Below are 21999 nucleotides of genomic sequence, written 5' to 3' on the forward strand. Positions count from 1 at the left end.
AACTTTTATATAGGTTCATGGAATAGGATTTTAATTACCCTAGAACTCTTATTTTCTGGATCTTCAAAGGTGAGGAAATATTGTTCCTTCTCACACAATAATAAGAGAAAGTTTTGCATTCTAGAAAGATCTTGATAGGCCTTCCTCCACACAGGATATGACAAACCCATTTCCGTAATCCATGAATCAGAAAGTTGTACCAAATAGCAAATGATTTTACTAAACTTAAGAGTGGAATCTTCACCAAGAATTCAGTAAGTGATAGTGTCATTCAAATGAGTGTCTTGGTATTTTTGGTATTACCAGTGGAGATTTATAAAGGTTGTCAAGCCAGTTAATTTTTTTTAAATCAAAAGGGAATAATTTGTATGAACGTAATATTAAGCTCATCCTGCATGATTAGATGCAAAGTATGCCCTTAAGCTTTCTTTTTCCACTTTCCATATGTAACTGAGGTTTCTCTTTAGCATATCAGCATCATCTTGGACTGGGATTTTTTGTTCCCTGTGACTCTCCCCTCTTCCTGACACCATCCTCCAAATCCCAAAGGGCATTGGTTTTAAAACTAAAGTCTACTACTTTTTACTTGAAGTGCTATTATTGCTGTGGCAATTCCCATTCTGCATATTTTTCCATATTACGTGATACGATGTAAAAAGATTTGTATTGACTGAAATAATAGATGTGCCCTCTCCCCTGAAGAAGCTACTTTGATCACGTTAATTTAAAATAGATGCAGAATAGATGCATTTGATATTTTTAACTTTAAAAATTAAATTTATGTTGTGTTTTCATAGAAGGCAAAGGAAAATCAACTTTAGTCCTAACATGCTGTTTTTCCTTTCCCACACAGGCCCACCAAGACCATCACTATGACCGATGGGGACTATGATTATCTGATCAAACTCCTGGCCCTCGGAGATTCAGGAGTGGGGAAGACGACATTCCTTTATAGATACACGGACAATAAATTCAATCCCAAGTTCATCACTACAGTAGGAATAGACTTTCGGGAAAAACGTGTGGTGAGTTTTTAACCATACTGTTAACATCGTTACTATCCCCCTATGTAAAAGAAGAACAGAAAAGCTGTGTGTATTGCCTTGCAAAGTGTCTGTCTGTTATCACATGAAATTCATAACCTGTCACTTTAATTTGCTTTAGAATATTATTTACTACTTTTCAACTATAAATAAGATTTTGCTAGAAAAATATTGAGTGGCACTATCTCTTGTCTCCCAAAGTATGCAAGGCAGCTAAAATAAATAATTTCTGGATTTGCATAGTGTGTTTTCTATGAATTCTTCAGGAATTCTTTCAAAACTTGAATTATTCAGGATCTAAACACATTAACTCTTTGATCTGAGTTAAATTCCTCAATAAGACCAAGGGTTCCTTTCTCTTCTCTTAAGAAAGAGGTTAAAAGTATGATTGGCAAATGGCTGGAACATGAGCTTTGTGAGTTCTTGCTGAGTTTTTATTTATGTGTAGACTCAGCCATCAATCACTGGCTTATTATGAACAGAATGTGAGACCAACCCATGCTATTTTCCAAGATAAGGGAGTTTAAGTGAGAATCACAACCACTTCCTTCTCCTATGCTAGACGCTAATGACAGAAATAAGGATATTGTGACATGTGAGACGTGTAGCATAGGCACATAAGCTTAGCCAGATTTACTGCCACCCAGGGCATGCTTGATTGCCAAGATAGCTGTGGCTTCCAGTTGATGTCACAAATCCACTCATGCCTTGGGAGTTGGGAAAGAAAACTAAAGAAATGGTGGTTGGAAGCCATTGCCTGAGAAGTCGAATCAAGGTTCCCTGTGATTTGATATGCTGCCCCTTCTCTGTAGTCAATACTTTGTAGTGTAGTCATAGCAAACTGGCTGTCAACCCAGCAGGGTTTCTCCTGCCTTCTCTCCTCCCCGATGTCCCCAGTGATCTGGGTATAAGTCTTTGGAAAGTTTTCCTTTTAAAACATTTTCACTAAACTCTACTTAAGGGAGCTGATTAAATATTAAAGTTGTTATGCTTTACTTAAAAAGAGCCAGAATTTTTTTAAAAATTTGTTTATCCAAAAAGAGCCTTTGATGAAATTGTTGGTGAAGGAAGGCTTGAAATGTCCTGTGTCAACTTATTGAGAAATTCTGTGCATATTTTATGGCTGGGTCATTTTGAAAGTCCATTCCACAGGAAAAGATACTCGCGTATTCGTAAAGCACTTTACTGTTTGCAAAATTACTTTCACATCTGTTAGTTCACATAAGTCTGTAATTTGCAGTAACTCTGTAAAGTGGGAAGGGGTTATAGGTCTCCACTTTCAGATAAGAAAATGAGACTGAAAGACGTTAAATGAAGAGTTGGTATTTGAACCTAGAACTTGGGTCCTAAATCTGATGTTTGCTGCCTCGTGAGGAAATGACAGAAGGTGTCTAATTCGAGTTCGCAATATGCCTAAATTGTGTTGAAAATCATACTTGTACTTGACATTTAAAAGTGAGAGTACATGTGATGCTTCTGGAAAAAATAGAGCAAATATTTATTCTGCACTATGAACTTTGATTATAGTAATCAAGAAAAAACATGCTGAGTGAACCCAGAGAATTACAATGTTGACAAAATCCAAAGCAGTATCAACTAATGAACATCGTGCCTTTCAGGTTTATAATACTCAAGGACCAAATGGATCTTCGGGGAAAGCGTTTAAGGTGCATCTTCAGCTTTGGGACACGGCAGGACAAGAGCGGTAATAGCAAATTACTTTGTTTCTAGCTTCGTAGGGCTTAGAAAAGCTTATTTTAAAATGAATGCTGTATGTGAGCTTGAAAAACAAATAATAAGCAACTTTTCTCCTGGTTTCAAAATAGACATTTGCGTCAAGAAATAAAAATAAATGATTTGTAGTTAATTACCCATACTAGCTTTGTATCATTGATGCAGATTTCAAAAATCAGATTTTCAAAAATCTCTATGAAGATTCTTGCTATGCATTATCTTTGCACTTTTCTGGTAGAAAAGAAACTTCTCCAGAATTTAACTGAATAAAGATGGGAAATTAACATGCTTATAAGTGCTCCTGGAAGAGGGAGTCAAAGAAAGGGTGTGAGGATTTCTCTCTTTCTGTTCTTCCACACAGCCACTTTGTCTCATGCCATGTGACTGGCTTTGTCCTCTCAGATTCTGATCATGCCATTGCCCTCCAGCTAGAATCTTCTACTCTCTTCCCATTTTCCCTGATCCTCTCTTTTGACCAGGCCTGGCTCATATTCCAGCCCCTCTACGAAGCCTGTCTGAGCACCCCAACTGAAACAAACCTCCACTTTGCTTCTGAACTCCTGTGGACACCTATGACACCACCCTTTAAGTTACTAAATTATTAATATATACCATCTTGTAATAAGACAAATCTTCTATGTTTCTCTCTAACTGTTGTTCATTGATTCCCTTGTGGCCTTCTCAACCCAACACAATCGTCAGTTTTACGAGGGTAGAGACTTTGCCTGGTTCTTCAGCATTGTCTTTGGAACAGTGTCCAAGATAATATTCAGTAGACAGAAATGTTAATGGCTCAGGGTTGGAGGTACTATTCCATTATTTGATGAAAATATATTTCTTTGAGATCCAAAATTTCAAAGCATGAAAGACCCCAAGCTGATAACGCTTTTCAGTATTAGATTAAATTAGAAATGGCAATAGATTGGCAGAGAAGATATTTAGAAGGCACATACCTCCAAATTCCGCATCGTATGTCTTAGAATGCTTATGCTTGTAAACACTTTGGTTTTTGAAATGCATCCAAAGTGTTCTCACTGTCAGTGAGTGTAAATGCCAGGAGAGGTGCTGGGCCCTCTCTGTTAGCTTTTTTGACTGTGAATTCCATTTACACACACCCTTCAACACTGCTGGTTCCTCCGAAGTCATTCCTCACAAGAGTCTCTGTTCATATGTCAGTTTTGTTGTCACAAAGATGTATGTTTTATAGAGCAATCGAATTCATTTTTGAAGAAGTAATATGAGAAAATATGGTTCCCATATGTCCTCACACACGATATGTCAGCCTAGCGTGATGGCAGCCTTCTCTGTCTGTCCCCTTCAAGCAGCTGCTCTGGGAGGGAAATGGGAACACTATGGGGCAGTCTTGGTAACACTTAGGCTATTCATCCCTTGAGAATTTTGCATTCTGTATACATAAGGTGTAGCTAAGCAACAAGATACACAATGCTTCACACCTCAGCCCTGTGCCTAAAGACATCTGGCAGTATAATCCATGTAAGATAATGGTTATTGATAAAAGGCACATCATGGGAAGAAGGAAAAAAATACATAGTCCTCATGTAAACCTATAGGATACAGGGCACAGCCTTAGTTCCCAGTGAGGGAAACAGAGTGATTATGTGACTCTAGGATCTATTTCTTTATGTGGTCTTAGTTTTCCTCACTCCATTGACCACTGGACAGGATGAGATGGGGGGGAAAAGCAGGAGACGAATTACTGTGTCCCTGGGAAGAATGAGGGTTAACAAGGATGCTGGGCAGAAAGAGCGAATGTGTCCTATGCACCTATCCACACTGCTGTGGATGAAAAAGTGCCCGTCCCAATCAGATCACTACAATAAGCACGTTTTGAGTAACTTTGTCATATGCTGTGGGCAATGAGATGGGAATAACATACTAGTCCTCAAATGAGACACACACACACATACACACACACACAAATACACTCACACACTTAGGAAGAGAAAAAGAGCAGTTTTCCTAGCCATGACACTATTATGGTTGAGGAGGGGACAATTTTGTGGGTACAGCTAGTCTCCAAAGAGAGAGAACCACTCAGCAAAGGCACTATAATCTCTGTGAGCTTCCAGGGAATGGTAGAAACAAATCCACAAGAAAAAATTGAATAAGTGTTTTGGTATTTCTACTCTACATTTTTAGATCATGCTAATGCCCTACAAAAGAAATCCTACTTTGGAAATAAATAATAGCGAAAATATCTCTTATCCCATCTTTTTTATTTAAAGTATCATTCTCTATTGAAGTCATTTTAATGCTTGAATAGCTTTATATTTTTTTACTATTCTCTTTATCTTTCCCTTACTCTCTTTAATTTCACAAATATTTAGTGAGCAAATACCATGTTCTGGGCCATGAAACCATAATGGATATCAAGTTAGAAACACGGCTCCTTTCCCCTTGGAGCTTACAGTCTAGGCTGGAATTTGAACAAATAAACAATTGCAATATACCTTTAGGACAATAACAGAAAAATGAAGGCATTGGGCAGGCCCACAGGAGACGCCCATAACCCAGATGTGGTGTTAGAAAGGCTCCTTGGGGAAGTGATATTTCTTCTGACACCATTAGGTATTATATATACTCATGTTCAAGGTATGAGTGTGTGTTATTCAGGCTACAGGAAGTGGTAGGAGGAAAAGGAAGCATTAGGTGAGGTTACACAGAAAGACCATCGTGTGTGAAAGCCCAGGGGAGGAGGGTGAACTTTCTAGGAACAAAAGAAAGATCAGCATGCCTGTGGGGAGTCAGGAAGCTGGACTGATGAGAAGGATCAGTTCATGCAGAGCCTTGACAGCTTATTAAGGAGTTCAGGCATGAGCTTAAGGGTGATATATAATCATTAAAATATAATCTATAGGAAGAAATAGAGGGGTGGGGAGCTGGGTCCCAGATAAGATTGGGCACAGGAAGCCTAATGAGAAGGCTGCTGAAGTTGTCCAGGTGAGAGACAATGGATTCAAAAGTGGAGCAGTGGAAGGGTAGATGGACAGAAATGAGCAGGTTGAGAGATACGTGTTGACTGTAGGCAGCAGGTGATGGAAAAAGGGGTCATGGCAACCAGAAGGGTGGTGGTGTCACTGACACAGAAAGAAATCAGGGGGAGGGGCCAGTTTGGTTTTGGACGGGTGGAGTTGGAGATGCCTGAGTGTCCTCCAAATGGAAATATCCAACAAGTAATTAGGCACCCAGTGTGAAAGGCAGGAAAGATCTAGATCTATAAATCTCGAATTCCTCAACCTACAGGCTAAAAAATGAGCCAGAGAAGTGGATGCAATTACCTGGTGAATGTATATAGAGTGAGAGGGATTGAGGATAGAACCCGGAGGAAACCAGCACAAAGGATCTACAAATAGGCTAAAATAGGAGACCAAGAATTAGCAGAACATTCCTGAAAACTTGTTGCCAAATTTAAAACGTTTTCTGGTCCCTACGTGTGGTCTCTGGTTTTACCCATTGCTCATGTTGAAGTGAATCTCAGCTCATGTTCAACTTCACTGAAAAGTCTGAGAGTGGGGGTAAGGAAAGGAGGGAGAGAAGGTCTTCGCATTGCACACGAACGAGGAGATCCTTCAAAATCCTCCATGACAAACAGGTGTCCTCACTTTCTTTCCCCAATGACTGTGTCTCTCTTTTGTCCTGACCTTCCCTTGGTCCCCCTCATCATCGTCCTTTTCTTCATCCAACCTGGATGTCAGCCTAAAGCTCAGTTATACCCCAAAGAGTACTTTTAAAAGAGTTTTGTCACCAACAGTTTTCCTTACAATAGAATTCCAGTTTCAGCTGCTAACAAGTTGTGGTTTTCCTCATATCACCACAGACATTCATTTGCGGGTACTGTGTGCCAAGCTTTCTTCTGGGCACAGACAAGCAAGATTGGAAAGTATTAGTAAAAGTCCCCGCTCTAAAGTGGTTTTCATTTAAATTATGGACCACAAGATGCTCGGGAATCAAAAAGAAAAAGATTCTAAGTTGCTGTGTAAGCAAGTGTGTGATTGAATGTTACAAATCCTGTGTGTATAAGTGCTGTGGAACCACAGACCCAGGAATTGGTCTTAAAAAAAAGTCCACAGCCAGATCTCCTCCCCTGGCCTTCTGCCCACTCTCCCATTTCTGTAGGGCATTCCATAGGGGCCAGCCCAGCCGTGGAGACTTCATACTTGAAAGGGAAACAGCGCTGTTTGTATTGTCATCGTAAGAATGTGGACTAACTGTGGGAATTGCCCACTGTGCTTTCTTGGCAGGTTCCGGAGCCTTACCACCGCATTTTTCAGAGACGCCATGGGCTTCTTGTTAATGTTTGACCTCACCAGTCAACAGAGCTTCTTAAATGTCAGAAACTGGATGAGTAAGTGGGACCAAGTAACGTGCACTGACTGCTTTGAGACCCAATAGCTTTAATGTCCTCTTGGCCTGGCCAGATGAAACCAGACTGAACACCACAGATTTATGTTGGAAAGTCATGAGCTTAGTGGTTCCCATGTCACCTTCAAAGTGGTGGCCTTTATGTGAATCACCCAACTTGGCTTGGATTTGTATTTTCCTTTGACACCCTTAGAGGAAGCCAATGTAGTTTTATCACCACCCATATTTAAGGTCTTCTTTAACGTCATTGAAAAGCCATTAAATCTCTTGTCCTGGAAGTCTTGAGGGAGTTCTTAAAACCAAGCAAGTGACCACATTTACTACATCTCACCTGGTGAGGGCACAGTGAAAATCTGCAGTGTTTTCTTAGAGGGAACACTGGTCCCTAAGATGTGTTCAGTGACTAATGGGTTAATCGAGTGAGAAACTACTCCAGAGCAGACTGGCCACGTGATGATAAGGTAAGGTACAGCGTGTCAGTCAACTTACACTGAAATTTAACTTTAAAAAAAAAGTTCAAATGTGAAGATGACTTGCACAGAAAAATCTCCAGCATCCATAGCAACTTAGATATAATACAAAATTTAAATGTCGCCGAATCCATTATTAATGTCAGTTTGATATATATCAATGCAGGAGAGAAGTATTAGAATTTTTCTATGTTTTCTGAATTGATGGGGTTTGTATTGCTCTTGTTGTTTCCAGATTTGACAGGGTTATCTATAGCTGGAGTGATATTTTTTAAAAACTAGATCATGTTATTCCCCTGCTCACAGTCCTTCTGTGACTTCCCATCTCATCTGGACTAAGATCCAGAGTCCCTCACCTCTACCTACAAGGTCACTGAGATCAGTCCCTGGGCTTCCTCTCTAATCCACTTACTCGGCCCCAGGGCACTAGCTCTAGCCAAAGGGGCTCTCATGCTATTCCCAGGACCAAAAGCACATCCTACCTTGGGGCCTTTGCACGGCTGATTCCCTGTCTCGCTTTCTCTTCTCCCATTTACTGGTCCCTTCATCCCCTTCAACTTTTTACCCAGCCCTCCCTTATTTACCTCTTGGGAGAAGCCTTCCCTGACTGGCCACCTCATCTAAAAGGGTATTCTTCGTCACTCTGCATCTTCTTGACACACTTTCTAGTTCATTCAGTCCCTGCCATCATCCGATATTATATTATGTATTATTTTTGTTTACTTGTGTTTTTGAGTCTTTCCACCACTAGAAGCTCTGTGAAAGTGCAGACTTTGTCTCTTTTGTTCCATCGCAACATACCAGACCTGGATGAGCACTTGGCACAGAGTAGATGCTCAAAATATGTATATTTCTTATTACTACATATTATCTAAAATTACTAATGTATTATATACAATTAATAATTAATATATATGACTGTTTTCAATGTAAGTTCAATAACCCTGTTGTAACCAATGGGGAAAAATATCAACAAATTCTGACTTTATTAATTGCTTCTCCAAATGAGTATTTATCCCAGGATCTATCCTTATTTCTTTTCAGTATTATATTTCCTTATCCAAATTTTGATGGTATTATTAGATTCTTTTCAAGAATGGTTTATTTATCCTTTTCAAGGCAGATGAGATTATCCCTTGTTTTTAAAAGTCTACAGAAGGATATTGCTGGGATTTAAGATAATTAATTTCCATGTCTGATAACACTTTAATTCTTAACATCCCAAATAATCAATGTGACAGGGTAAACCTTTGTCTTCTTCCTCTGGTCTGGGCAAGGTAGCCCACAGCATGCCTTAAGATAGACATTAATGTAGCCTCAGTAGCATCAAAAACACAGGTTGACAGGTGTCTTTTCTTTCCTTTTTTCCCCTCCCTTCCCTTCCTCCCCTCCTTTCTTCCATGCTTCCTTCCTCTCTCCTCTCCCCCTCATTTCTCCCTTTCACACAGTATTTCTTGAAGAAAAAACAAGTTACCTGTCTTAAAACTGTTTCTGCATGAATTTGTGGTTGTTAAAAAACATTCCACTCTATGGATCATTGCTTTCGACATTAGGAGAGAGATCTGTAGCAGCCTCTTAAAGGAAAAAGAAATTTATCCACTTTAAAATCATGTTCTATTATCTCCACTTATATTTGAGAATCCAGTGGTATGAAGCAGCACGTCCATCTCAGAGGGCACTTCCACAGATGTGGAAGAGCACGGATAGGTATTGACACAGGTGCTCTAGATATGTTAGTCACCTGCACGACCTGCAATTTGTGAGGCTTAATCTCCATCTTACAGATGAGGAAACTGTGAATGAGAAGAGGACGTAACTTGGCTAATGTAACTAGACAGCAGCCAAACTGGAGATGAGCAATCACATTAGGATCTGGAGTGCAGCAGTTATTTGACATTACTTATTTATAACTAACAAACTTGCTGGTTCCGTCTGCTTCCTTTCCAAGGCCAACTGCAAGCAAATGCTTATTGTGAAAATCCAGATATAGTATTAATTGGCAACAAGGCTGACCTGCCAGACCAGAGGGAAGTCAATGAACGGCAAGCCCGGGACCTGGCTGACAAATACGGGTAAGTAGTTAGTTAGTTACGGTAACTAACGGTAGTTAGTTACACCGAGACGTCATCTGACCTTGTGCACTGTTGCTCAACTAATGAAGCAGGGACATGAGATTGATACTAAAAGAAATCCCCTGAATCAAGAACAGTATGTGAATTAAAAAGATCTTCCAGAGGAATATATGTGATGTTTTAATAAATTACTTAATAATAGCACCTGACATTTCTTGAATACTTACTATGTGCTAGCAACTGTTCCTAGACTTTAATTCATTTAACCCCTCATAAGAATACATAGGAGATACTAGAGCTATCCCATTTCATCTGTGAAGACTTGAGTCACAGAGAGATTAAATAATTTATGGAAGGCCATGTATTAACAGCTAGTAAGTAGCAGAGCTTAAATGCAGTACAGATCCAGTCTGAGATCAGGGCTCATGCTCTTAAACACTGTACCCTACTGCCTCTTAATCAATAGCTGCAAAACTCTGAGGGATCATACCTGATATGGAAATGACAACGCAATCCTTATTCTAGCTGAGCTGGAATGGTAACTAAAGAAAAGCAAAACCAGAAAAGCCCCACGTCATTGTAAATTGATTTCTGTGGCAGAATCTGTTATTATTTTTTAAATTTAAAGTCGTTTTATCATATCTGCCCATTTTTTTACTGAAGGATTCTCCCTGAGAACTTTAAAATTCATGACTCTTAGAATTTTTGATTCCAGATAAATGTAGACTGTATTCACATGAATATCCTATTCAATGCATGCCTAATTTCTAAGTTAGATTTCCAGATAATTATTGGAAGGGAAGCAATATTTTAATGTCAGTATTTATCACTAGTTTAGGCATTTTCCCCTCCTATTTTTCTTAAACAGTGATAATGCCTTCACTTCAACTTCCTGACCACCTCTGGTATCGTTTTCCTTGCCCATAAAGCTGGTTATAGCCATGGTAGAGAGCGGCTCACCAGTTTTTACTGACTGAGAAAAAACAAGGATGCTTTCCAGCTTAGCCAGCAAAAACATGATTATTTCACAATCTCTCAGCCAGCCATGTTTTTGTATGTGTGATTCATGTGTACATCCTGTTGTATCTGTTCTCATTTCTCCCACTCAAAAATATCTATCATCTCTTCTATGCTAGCATACCATATTTTGAAACAAGTGCAGCAACTGGACAGAATGTGGAGAAAGCTGTAGAGACCCTTCTAGACTTAATCATGAAGCGAATGGAACAGTGTGTGGAGAAGACGCAAGTTCCCGACACTGTCAATGGTGGAAATTCTGGAAAGCTAGATGGGGAGAAGCCAGCAGAGAAGAAATGTGCCTGCTAGATTCTCCATAGTAACTGATCATCAACAACCCACCCATATTACTTTCAAAAACAATGACAAACCACAAGATTGTTGTTGAGTAGACCATGCACAATGGCATGCCCTTCTTTTTCTGCCAGAAAATCTATTTTAAGAAACAAGAATAGTCAACAGAGTTCAAAGAATTGACCAGTTATCCCTGAGGCCCTTCCAAACAAGATCAAAGATTTCCTAAAGTGATTTCATCATTACGGACGCTCAATTTGTTTTTCATATAAAGAAGATGAGTGTGTAAGACAGTACACAAGAAATATCAGTGAGTTTTAAATCAGAACATAAATCACCTTATTACACTGGAGAAAGGGATAGGTTACTAAAGGGAAAACATAGAAAGATGATTTTTTAAAAGATTGGATTTCTTATACAGAATCTGGTTCATACTTTTATATTTGCATTGGTGAAAACATATTATCTAAAAATGGATATATAGTGAAAAATTCTATGTGGTTTATTAATATGACATTACTGTGTACACCCAATAAGTTTCACAGGAATGACTAAATTACTGATAAGGCTATGAGTGGATGAATGTCATGCCTCTGCTAAAATGTAGACGATTATGTCATAATGCCATTTTCATATTCTTAAGAAAGACCATATAGACAAGAACAGGACTATGAATGACAAAGTACAAGAGAAATGCCCTAAGGAAAAAAATGAAAGTATGGGAACATGGCATTTGGAATGCTGAAATTAAATGTATCTGTTGCAGATGTCTGGAAGAGTTACTGAGCCAAATTTTACTCAAGCCAATTAGAAGTTGACATTATCAGTTGGAATTAAGAAAATCTCCAGAGGTTTCCATTTCGAACAAAATTTAGAAATTGGTTTGGTGTTCAACTTCACATTTCATTTTTCTTAGAAAATGATAAAATAGTCACACTGAGAAATTGACAGTTACTGTTTAAATATCTCTTTAAGAAATTCAGTCAAGAAAATTAGCCTTAAAACAATTTTAAGATAAAATATGCTGGTGATATGAAACAAAGAGTGACTATTAATTGTGGGGTTTCCTTTTAGTTCACAAAAGTACTGGAAACCCAAATCACATGCCTTCCCTCCAAACCTCACCCACCCCTGGCTTTGAATCAATTGTACACGTGCAGATATATCACCATGTAGATGAACAACTTCAGAATAATGATGGATCAATTCTATGGTCACTCTGAATTTTCATGTCATTAATCACATAAAAATTGATGATACCTCATTGTATAGTATGGTATGTTTTTATTTTGCCTAAGGCAAAGCACCTATAGTTGAGCTGTATTTGTGGGCTGGGTGGGCAGCAATGGACCTGTATTTTATCTCACCAAAAATTTGGTCAATTCTTTTAATTTTTAACATAAAGATGCCTTTTCTTTCTAAAAACGATCACAAAAGTATTTTCCACCTGCCTGTTCTTGTCCTTGTGACAAATTAACATTATATTAGTTTTTGATCTTAGTTTCTGATACAAGCCATTCCTATCAAAATATTATTTATTTCAGTCCATTTTATCAATAACAAAGGCAATGTACATCAAGTTTTCTCTTTTTATTATGAGTACATGATTTTTTGACAGGATGGGTCCTCTTACTACAAAATGTTTCCGATCAGTGGCAGAGTGAAGTGGCTCACACCTGTAATCCCAGCACTTTGGGAGGCCAAGGCAGGAGGAGTGCTTGAGCCCAGGAGTTTGAGTCCAGCTTAGGCAACATAGCAAAATCCCATCTCTAAAAAAAATTTAAAAATTAGCCAAGTGTGGCAGTGCACACCTGTAGTCCCAGCCACACAGGAAGCTGAGGTGGGACGATCACTTGCGCCCAGGAGTTGGAGGTTGCAGTGAACAATGATCACACCACTGCACTAGAGCCTGGGTGGCAGAGTGAGACCTCGTCTCAGGAAAAAAAAAAAAAAAGAGAAAAGAAAGGAAAGGAAAGGAAAATTTTCCAATTGGACCTACTTTTCCCACACTCTGTGCATATTTTTTGTGAAGTTACAAACATTGGAGACCCTAAAATCCCAGTCCCCCATTCAACCTCTCCCTACCAACCTCCATCTTGTATTGAATCAGTTTCAAAAATGTCTATTTCCAAAGAAATGTCTATTTACAATGTCCTTGGGATGGACTAGACCCAGAAATGTGCTATGAATCAAAACAACATGGAAGCTTGTTTGGGGATGAGCCCCCAGTGAAATTCTCACTGTTGACTGCCCCGCTCCTTTGATTTCTGCATTACCACGACGGCATCTTGGTTGGGTATTCCCACCCAAGGTGTTTTTCTCTGGGATGCTCTCCATGATCTCAATGCCTGTGACATCAAGGTAGAAAGCAATCATTTAAGATGTTGAAGATGTTTCTTCTGGGAGGAAAGTGAGCAGAAACAATATAACAATTGCTGTGGCAAAATCTGGTGAACTTTTGCGATCATTATATCAATTTCTTCTTTGTATTCAAATTGTGATATTCCCTGCTTTTTCCTAATAGGGAATTTTTAGCCTTTATAAAAACCCCAAAAGTATTCTATTTTGACATGCCTTTTTGTTTCTATTCATTTTCCAGTTTATGATTGATTTACTTATGCCAAGTTTCTGTCATTGTCAGTCATTTAAGCAGTATTTTTTTTCAGGCTCTATTTTAAGATCATTATTTGATAGCTGTAGCATGAAGTAGAGAGTGATGATGCCCATAATTATAGAACTGTGCCTGTAAAAATAACAATTATTGGGTAATAATCTCAAGAGGAATGAAATTTAAAACTGACAAGAAAATTAATTTAAAATAGCATTCCATTTATAAATACTTGATGTAAAATTTTTTTTTCTGTAAAGTTTGACCACTGACACCAAATTTTGTGCAACCATTATTATTTCAGGATTGATAGGTCTGTATAAATTAATCTGGTGCCATGCAGTGTACATGATACTGTTTTAAATGAGTCCATATCCCCTTTACCCCACAAGAGCATGTATTTTTAGGCAAGATATGTCCTGTTGCTGATTACCTACCAGTGTCTTAATAAACCATATTGTATTTTGGAGAAATATTTAAAATGTACAGGAAACTCCTTTCTGATATAGAAACTATTTCTGGAGCATTTACACTGGTTTGATGTTTACATTGTTCTAACTCAGTGCCTCAGATACCTCTGTGACCAAATTTGTCTCCAACCATGTAGTTCATTTCCTATAATGTTACATCATAGGAAGCCCTCCCAGAGACACTAGCACAGCTCAAGGTCTTCTAATATCATCAGAAAAGGATGCAAGGACTGTATCGGAATCTAGAGATTATGACCTCCTTCCCTTGGTTTCCTAGCTTACTTCTCATGGTGTGGGCATTACTTGAGACTCTTAACTGTGATTAGGTAACAAGGTTATCTTCTAATGTAAAAAAAGAAATATCTTTAAAAAATATGTCAAGAATAGGGAGAGAACATAATGTTTGTCTTGGTCTGATGATGGTAACAAGTCATGAATTGGCAGAAAAAATACTGAATGATGGAGTTGAGCTTATGGGTCTCTCTCCATGAGAGTTTAATACTGTTGCAAGTTACCACTGTAGCCAATTTGCTATCATTTCTGTATTATCAGCTATCACACTGCAAACAATTCAAAACCAACATTTTCGAAAGTTAATATTTTTTCTGTTATTTTTAGCCAGATGGGCCATTGTACATATTGGTGGGTGTCTTTGTCATGCTTCTGTTATAAATTGTTCTTTGCCAACCTGTTAAGGTTGGATGAACCGGGCAAGCCCTTTCTTGTCCCCTTTATAAGAAAGAGAGGTTTGAGCATAGAGAAGGACATGACTACATTAAAAAATAATTTATTAACAGCACCCTATGATGTTCTTTAAGCTGTAAATTGAGTCCATTGGAAATCAACAGATTTGAAGAAGCCCATATATCTTCTCACCAGTGGAATGGGTACAGCAGTTAGAAAGAGAAGCAATATTGTGCAGTAGATGCAGTGTACGGCTAGGCATAGTATACCACCTGGAATCTTGTCCATGAAACAAGGTCATTCACTGTTCTCTCTCTGTTCACTTAAAAAGGGCACATATACATTCCTCAGTGTGTATCACACCAAAAATTTGAAAGAAAATCCTCATCCATAAAGGATTTTGGAATTATAATCTAAAACTCAAACTATAAAGAAATAATATTCCAAGTCCATGGTTTCCTAAGATGTATAATAACTCTTTAAAAGGAAGATCTGAGAACTGATATTAGCCAAAGTGACAGAATTGTCTTTTACCCTCTACTATCAAGCTTTAAAACATTTAAAGAAGTATAGTGTATTTGAGTATTTTAGAAAAAGCTGTATCATTTTTAAAGATGCTTAGATATTATCTATTAATATATTTTAAAATGTTGTCTAAGAATTCACCATAAGCTATATTTTCTTCTCTATCTTTGACCAAAGTATTATCAACTTATTTCTGGGGAGAGTGCTAAGCTCTTAAACAGGAAAATGGATATAGATTATTATCTGAGATGAGTATTGTCTCAATACTCTATAAATCCATGAAGCTATTTTCACATAAAGTAGACCAGATAAAAATTGTTATTGGATATAGAGAGAATTTTACAAACTTATTGCCTCGGAATTCTTGGCTGGAGACCAATTCACAATGACCTTGTTAAGCAAGAACTATAAAGAGAAATAGGAGTTAAAAGTTGTCTAAACTGTGCCCTTAAATACAGTAGAACTTGGAGAAGGCCATACTTAAAAGGATGATTTTAAAGTACAAAATAAAACAAAACAAAACAAAAACACTTAATAGCAAACATTTTTTTGTAATCAAATCCATGGCAAATATTTATTCATCATTTTCATCTACCATCTATGCTCTTAGAACTAAACTAATAGAAGGCTTAAATAAAAAATATTATTGGCATAAAAATTTGGGAAACTTAGAAACATTTTCTTTACCACATATGACTCTAATATTTTCATCAATTTTACTTTGATTAATTTTTCAAGGAGCAGCATCACAAAGATACTTTTCTGTAGAGTTCTTTATACCAATAGTCTATGATTGAGGTGTTTTCTCACTTCATATATGGAAAGAATATCATTAACAAACAAAGACATTAATACCAAAATGGAGGGACTGTTTAAAAGGGTGTCATCTTTTGGGAAAAATGTACAAAGAAATCATCTTTGGATTGAGTGACTTAAATTTGGTTTCCTGGCTTCTTTCCTTCCCAAGAGGTCATGGCAGTCATGGCTAAGATCCCTCAGCTGACTGAGTCTTTAAGGATCATTAGCAAATTCTGTAGAAGCCAGCATGCCTGACCTTAACCTAATGGGTCTCTTATTTAACCAGTAGCGGCTGTCCCTGTGTCTGTTGGCACGTCAAAGTAGTCTCTGTCCCCAGCAAAGTAATAACATGTGCTTATCTTTACTCTTTTCCCAAGTGTTTTTTTTTTTCAAATGTTCTTTGAGAGAAAGCCTAGCGAACAATTTGGGGACCCTGGGTGGGTTATTAAATATCTTAGTTGCTTCTCCTCACATAGGGTTCATAAACCTTGTATGCCTCACAGGGTTCGTGCCAGGCTCAAAGAAGAAAATATATAAGAAAGTGGTTTGTAAATTATGTTCTGTTTCATAAACAGACACTATTATCACAAGCTAAAAACTAATGAAAAATAGTCATAACTTAAACCATTTATTATTTGTTGTGGAAAGAAGTATCATAGCAGGGAAAACACACTAATTTTAGTAGAGGTATTAGAAACTACAAATGGGCAGCCAACTTGAGGTCATTGTATTTGACTGAAAATGTTTTACGTATCTCAATATTTTAAAAAAATGAGTTCTATTTTAATCTGTGTGTCATCTTGTATTTCTTTCGAGGAAACCAATTACGCTCTAGATTGTATATTACAACTTGATCAAAATCTTCCATGTACAAATAAGGCTTTCGTGTCCATAGTCTTGTAAAGGATACCAAGTGTATCTGAAATTATTTAAGAAAAATAAATTATCCTGCTTTCGTTAATGTGTTAAAAGTAGACAATGTTCTAACGTAACACTGAAGTGCTTCACTGTATCCCAACAGTTTACCTTTAAGTAATATTGTTCTCATTTTTAGGCTGTCTGTCTCCTACACAGATCTCTGTTTTGTCTAGTGCTATGAATGTAACTTAAAACTTTAAACATGGAGTTTTTATTCTATATGCCCCTAAATAGACTGTGGTTCCTGAAAAACACTGTTAGGTCATTCTTTCATTGTACCAAAGCTCTAATGGCTTCAGAAATCATAGCATCCAATGATTTTGTGGTGTCTGAATTTCAATACTATGGCTGAGAATTGTATTAAGTGATTGTTTCTGCATACTTTTCAAATAAATGCATTTTTATCAATTATTTTGTGTATTCAAAGCAACTTTCTTTCTGTGCTAAAGTTGGTTGGATGAATCGTGGTTGGGGAACCAATAAACACTGAATTCATATCACATTAGAAATGGAATCCATTCAGAACTAGGAAACAAGTGATCTCAATTGAGCCATGTGATTTTTATTTATCTCTCTAAACTTTTCATTAATTATTTAAACGCTGGGGTTTGCAAGTAAAATTTTCTAATACATTTGAATGATATGTTTATTAAAATTAATGAATTAATATGTTAAAGTAATCTATGGTACGTAAGCCCTTCCTCATATTATAACCTATTTCTTCTCTGTAACAAAATGCTGAGCAGGTGCTGATATCTCCCTTAGTTACAGGCTGATGTTCAAGGCCAATTCAAGACCACGACCATACAGCTTCCTTTAAAATGTTCATTTGCAAAGGCTGACTTGTTCCCAGAGTGAATGTCCCTCCATATGTTACTTAGATAGGCTTTGCCAAGATAATGATGAGTTTTTAATTTAAAGATAAACAACTCTCCCACTGCAAGCAAATAAATCCTTGGCACCATTCTCTCCGCTTTATTCCCCAGTAACAGTAATACCGCTTCACACAGGCAGAATTGTTTGCCCACTGGGTTCATGCTAAATAATTCAAGATTAGGGACTTGTTTTCCTTAATGGTTTTATAGGATTTTTAAAAAGTCATAGCATGCCCGTATTGAGGTAGAAAAAGAAATAGAGCAAAGCATCCTGACATTCACTGTTTGTAATGACACAATTTCTGTTTTTTAAAACTATGTGTAAGGTATGTCATATTATTCACAGTTCTCTATACCGAGGAGAACTTAATTTCTAATAGGAATTGCTACTTGTGGAGAAAGAATAGCTGTAGTAAGAGTGTGGGCATTGTTGCTCTGTTAGAAACTCATTTAGGTGACTTGCACTGTGGTTTAGGAAGCCAACCCACTAATTGTAAGACTTGACTAAAGCCATATTATAGGTGCTAGAAACATTCTGTGATAGTAATCAGATTTTTGCAATTATTATAGATTTGGACCATTTTCGTAGATCTCTGAGAACATGACAAAAGACTCTTCTTTACCAAATGGTTAAAAAGAAATAAATAAAGCAGCAGCAAGGTTACAGCAGAAGACTTCAATCTGTTTGATTCCCCAGAGGAATTTACATTATAAACTCATTCACTCTTGAGAAAGTGAACCAAATGAGCGATTTGGAGTCGTACTAGGTAATACAATACATTGCATTATGAGTACATGTGGCCCTGCTCCCACTCTGAGCCACCTCTGTCCCTTTCTCCTCCCCTGACTTCCAAGAGCAGTTCCTTATGAGGCCGCTAGGCCAAGAAGTCAAAACAAGACCACTTCATTGAAACTTCTAAGAGCAGTTTTCCTTTCTCTGACCTTTCCAGAGAACATGGGCTTTCTCAATATAACAGGGAAATCAGACCAAGGGGGGACTGAGATACAATCCCCAAAAATGGTTAGCTAACCACTGCTCAGAATTCCAAGAAGAACTGGAAGGGTAACTTACTAATCAAATCGAAGGAATGATTTATACGAAGGAAATATGAAAGAATACACTGCATGGAAAAGGATTTACACGATATAGGGACTTCCTTTGCATTCACCAGGCTCCCTACACTGACAGGGACACACCCACCTAGCCTGCCTTCGGGCCTTATGCGCCTGCGCAGCCTCTGCCTGGCCCGCCCTTCCACCCCCTGACAGCCCTCTTGCGTCACTTCCCTCGCCTTCTTCCTGTCTTTGCTTGGATGTTACCTTCAGAGAGAGAGGTCTCATTTAAACTACCAGTCTATTAACATTTCTTAAATTGTCGCCCAGTTTAAAATTGCAACCACACCTTGTCATCCCTAGAAACTCCCCATCCCAATGTTGTGCTTTAGGTTTCTTCACAGGCCAGCGGATATCTCCGACTTTATTACCTGTTTCTGGTCACTAGAATATGTTTCCGTGAAGATAGAGACCCTTCTTTTTCCTCCTTGCCTGCCCTCCACCCTACCCCCATTGCCCATTGCTGTAGCACCGGCTTCTAGAATGGTACCTGGCAAATAGCGAGCACTCAGTGCATATTTGTTGAGAGAAGAAATGAATGAATCCTACCAGAAAACCTGATTATATACTATGTCTTCTTTTTTTCTTCTGGCTTCTTTCACTTAACATAATGACTTGGGATTCATCCTTTGTTGTATATATTTGTTTGTTTGTGGTTTGGTCCCTTTTATTATTGAGTTATATTCAATGTATGGATGTACCACATTTAGTTTATCTGTTCATCTGTTCATGAACATTTGTTTTATTTTTAGTTTTTGTGCTTACAAATAAAGGTGCTGTAAAAACCCATGTATAAATTTTTCTGTGGACAGTTTTTGCTTCTCTGGGGTAAAAAAACAAAACAAAACAAAACAAAAAAAACATGAGGAATTGAATGGCTAGATCACATTGCAAAGGTATATTTAACTTTTTAAGAAATAACTTGTTTTCCAAAGAGTTTGTATGATTTTTGCATTTCCCACCAGTAGTAGATGATAAGTTCAGTTGTTTCAAATTCTCAGTAATAGCCAGTCTTTTGAATTTTAGCTGTTCTAATGGGTATTTGGTGGTATCTCTTAGTGGTTTTAATTTGTATTTCCTGGACAGCTAATGTATTAGGCACATTTTCATGTATATATTTGTCATCTGTATATCTTCTTTTATAAAGTGACTGTCCAATCACTTTTGCCCATTTTTACTGGATTGTTTGTCTTATCATGTTTTAAGCGTTTTATATATTCTGGGTACAAATCCTATAGATGTTATATTTTCTCTGATTCTGTAGTTTGCTTTTTTGTTTGTTTAATGGTGTCTTTCAAAGAGCAAGAGATTTGAATTTTGATGAAGTCCAATCTATAAATTTTTTCTACTATGGTTTGTGCTCTTTGTGTGCTATTTTAGAATCTTGCCTACTTTAATATTGCAAAGATAATCTACTAGGTTTTCTCCTAGAAATTTTATAGTTTTATCTTTATATTTAGAGATACCGTCCATTTCAGGTTAGTCATTCTGCATGGTATGAAGATCAACATTTATTTTCTTCCCCAGGCAGATATTCAGTATATTCAGTACCCTTGAGAAGACTTTCCTTCCCCCATTGGATAGCTTTAGCACCTTTGCCAAAAGTCAATCAATCATATATATGGGCCTATTTATGGATTCTCTTTTCTACCCATTGATATATTTGTCTTTCTTTTCACCAACTACTAATATATTAATTTTTGTGTGTTAACTTGTAATCTGTGACCCTGTTAACTTCACTTATTCTAGTAGTTGCCCTCCCCAGCTTTACTAAGGTATAATTGACAAATAAAAAGTGCATATATTAAGGAATATAACATAACATTTTGATAAATATAAATATTGAAAGATGATTACCATAATCAAGCTAATACACATATCCATCACCTCATCACCTTTTGTATGTGTGGTGAGAATACTTAAGAACTACTCTTAGCAAATTTCAAGTATACAATATCTAGCAGTTTTGTAGAATCATTTAGAGTTCTCTCTATATCAACAATTATATGAAATGCAAAAAAATGGACAGTTTTACTTTTTCCTTTTCAATTTATATGCCTCTCTTTCTTTCTTCTATTTCTTTCTTTCTTTCTTTCTCTTTCTTTCTTTTTCTTGCCATAGTCCAATGGCTAGTACCTGCAATACGATGTTTAAGACAAATGGTGAAAGGAGGCATCTTTGCTTTTTACCAATATTAGTGGGGAAAGTATTAGTCTTTCACCTTCAATTATATTAACTGAAGGCTTTTCATAAATGCTCTTTATCAGAATGATGAAGTTTCCCATGATTTCCAGTTTGCTTAGAGTTTTTATTATGAATAGTAGCTGAATTTTGTCAAACACTTTCCTTCATTTATTAAAATGATCATATAATTCTTCTCCTTTATTATGGTGAATTACACCAATTTGCTAATGATAAACCAACCTTATACATCTAGGATAAATCCAAATTTTTTATAATTCTGCCACAACTTTAAACACTTCTAAGTGTAAAGGAAAAGAAATAACTTTTCTTCTTCTAGGTGTAAGGGAAAAGAAATATCTTTCCTTCCCATCTTAGGTTCATGGCTGAGACCTCTATAACAAAAGACAGATCAACAAGAGAAAAGCATACAAATTTATTTAATATAAGTTTTACATAACACAGGAGCCTTCATAAGGAAATGAAGACCTGAAGAAATGGATAAAGCTGTGCATTTTTAATGCCAGATTTGATGAAGACAGGGATGGTTGTGAAGAAGTGTGATTGGACAAGGTGGGTAGGATCTAATGGTAATAAACTGGGAGGAAATTAGCAAGGTCTGTTTCTTCAGAGTCTTCTCTGTGTCGCTGTGTCTCCAGAGATAAGGATATTCCTCTCCTCTGGGTACCAGGAGGGCCCCTCTCAAATGAGGATCTTATAGGGAAATGTCAAAAAAATCCTTGCTAGCTTTGATGACCTGCTCAGGGGACAAGAGGGGAAGGTAAGAGTCACCTTCCTGCTTCTGCTGTTTTCT

The 21999-nt window shown here is 37.3% G+C and overlaps 1 protein-coding gene across 2 annotated transcripts in view; it reads left to right on the plus strand.

Moving 5' to 3' along the window:
• The window catches only part of RAB27B (RAB27B, member RAS oncogene family), a 70653-nt gene extending 59072 nt beyond the window's left edge, over positions 1 to 11581 (plus strand). The window contains exons 2-6 of one of the 2 annotated variants that reach the window (XM_012651741.1): positions 854 to 1025; positions 2663 to 2748; positions 7040 to 7143; positions 9579 to 9702; positions 10839 to 11306. In XM_012651741.1, the coding sequence (XP_012507195.1) occupies positions 873 to 1025; positions 2663 to 2748; positions 7040 to 7143; positions 9579 to 9702; positions 10839 to 11028 (657 nt within the window). In that variant the 5' untranslated portion in view covers positions 854 to 872 and the 3' untranslated portion in view covers positions 11029 to 11306. Of the gene's footprint in view, positions 1 to 848; positions 1026 to 2662; positions 2749 to 7039; positions 7144 to 9578; positions 9703 to 10838 lie in introns of those variants that run through there. The other variant, XM_012651740.1, reaches the window with a different exon arrangement.
• Positions 11582 to 21999: the final 10418 nt, after the last annotated feature.

Source organism: Propithecus coquereli, unplaced genomic scaffold, assembly GCF_000956105.1.
Source record: "Propithecus coquereli isolate 6110/MARCELLA unplaced genomic scaffold, Pcoq_1.0 Scaffold37, whole genome shotgun sequence".
Classification (NCBI taxonomy): Eukaryota; Metazoa; Chordata; class Mammalia; order Primates; family Indriidae; genus Propithecus; species Propithecus coquereli.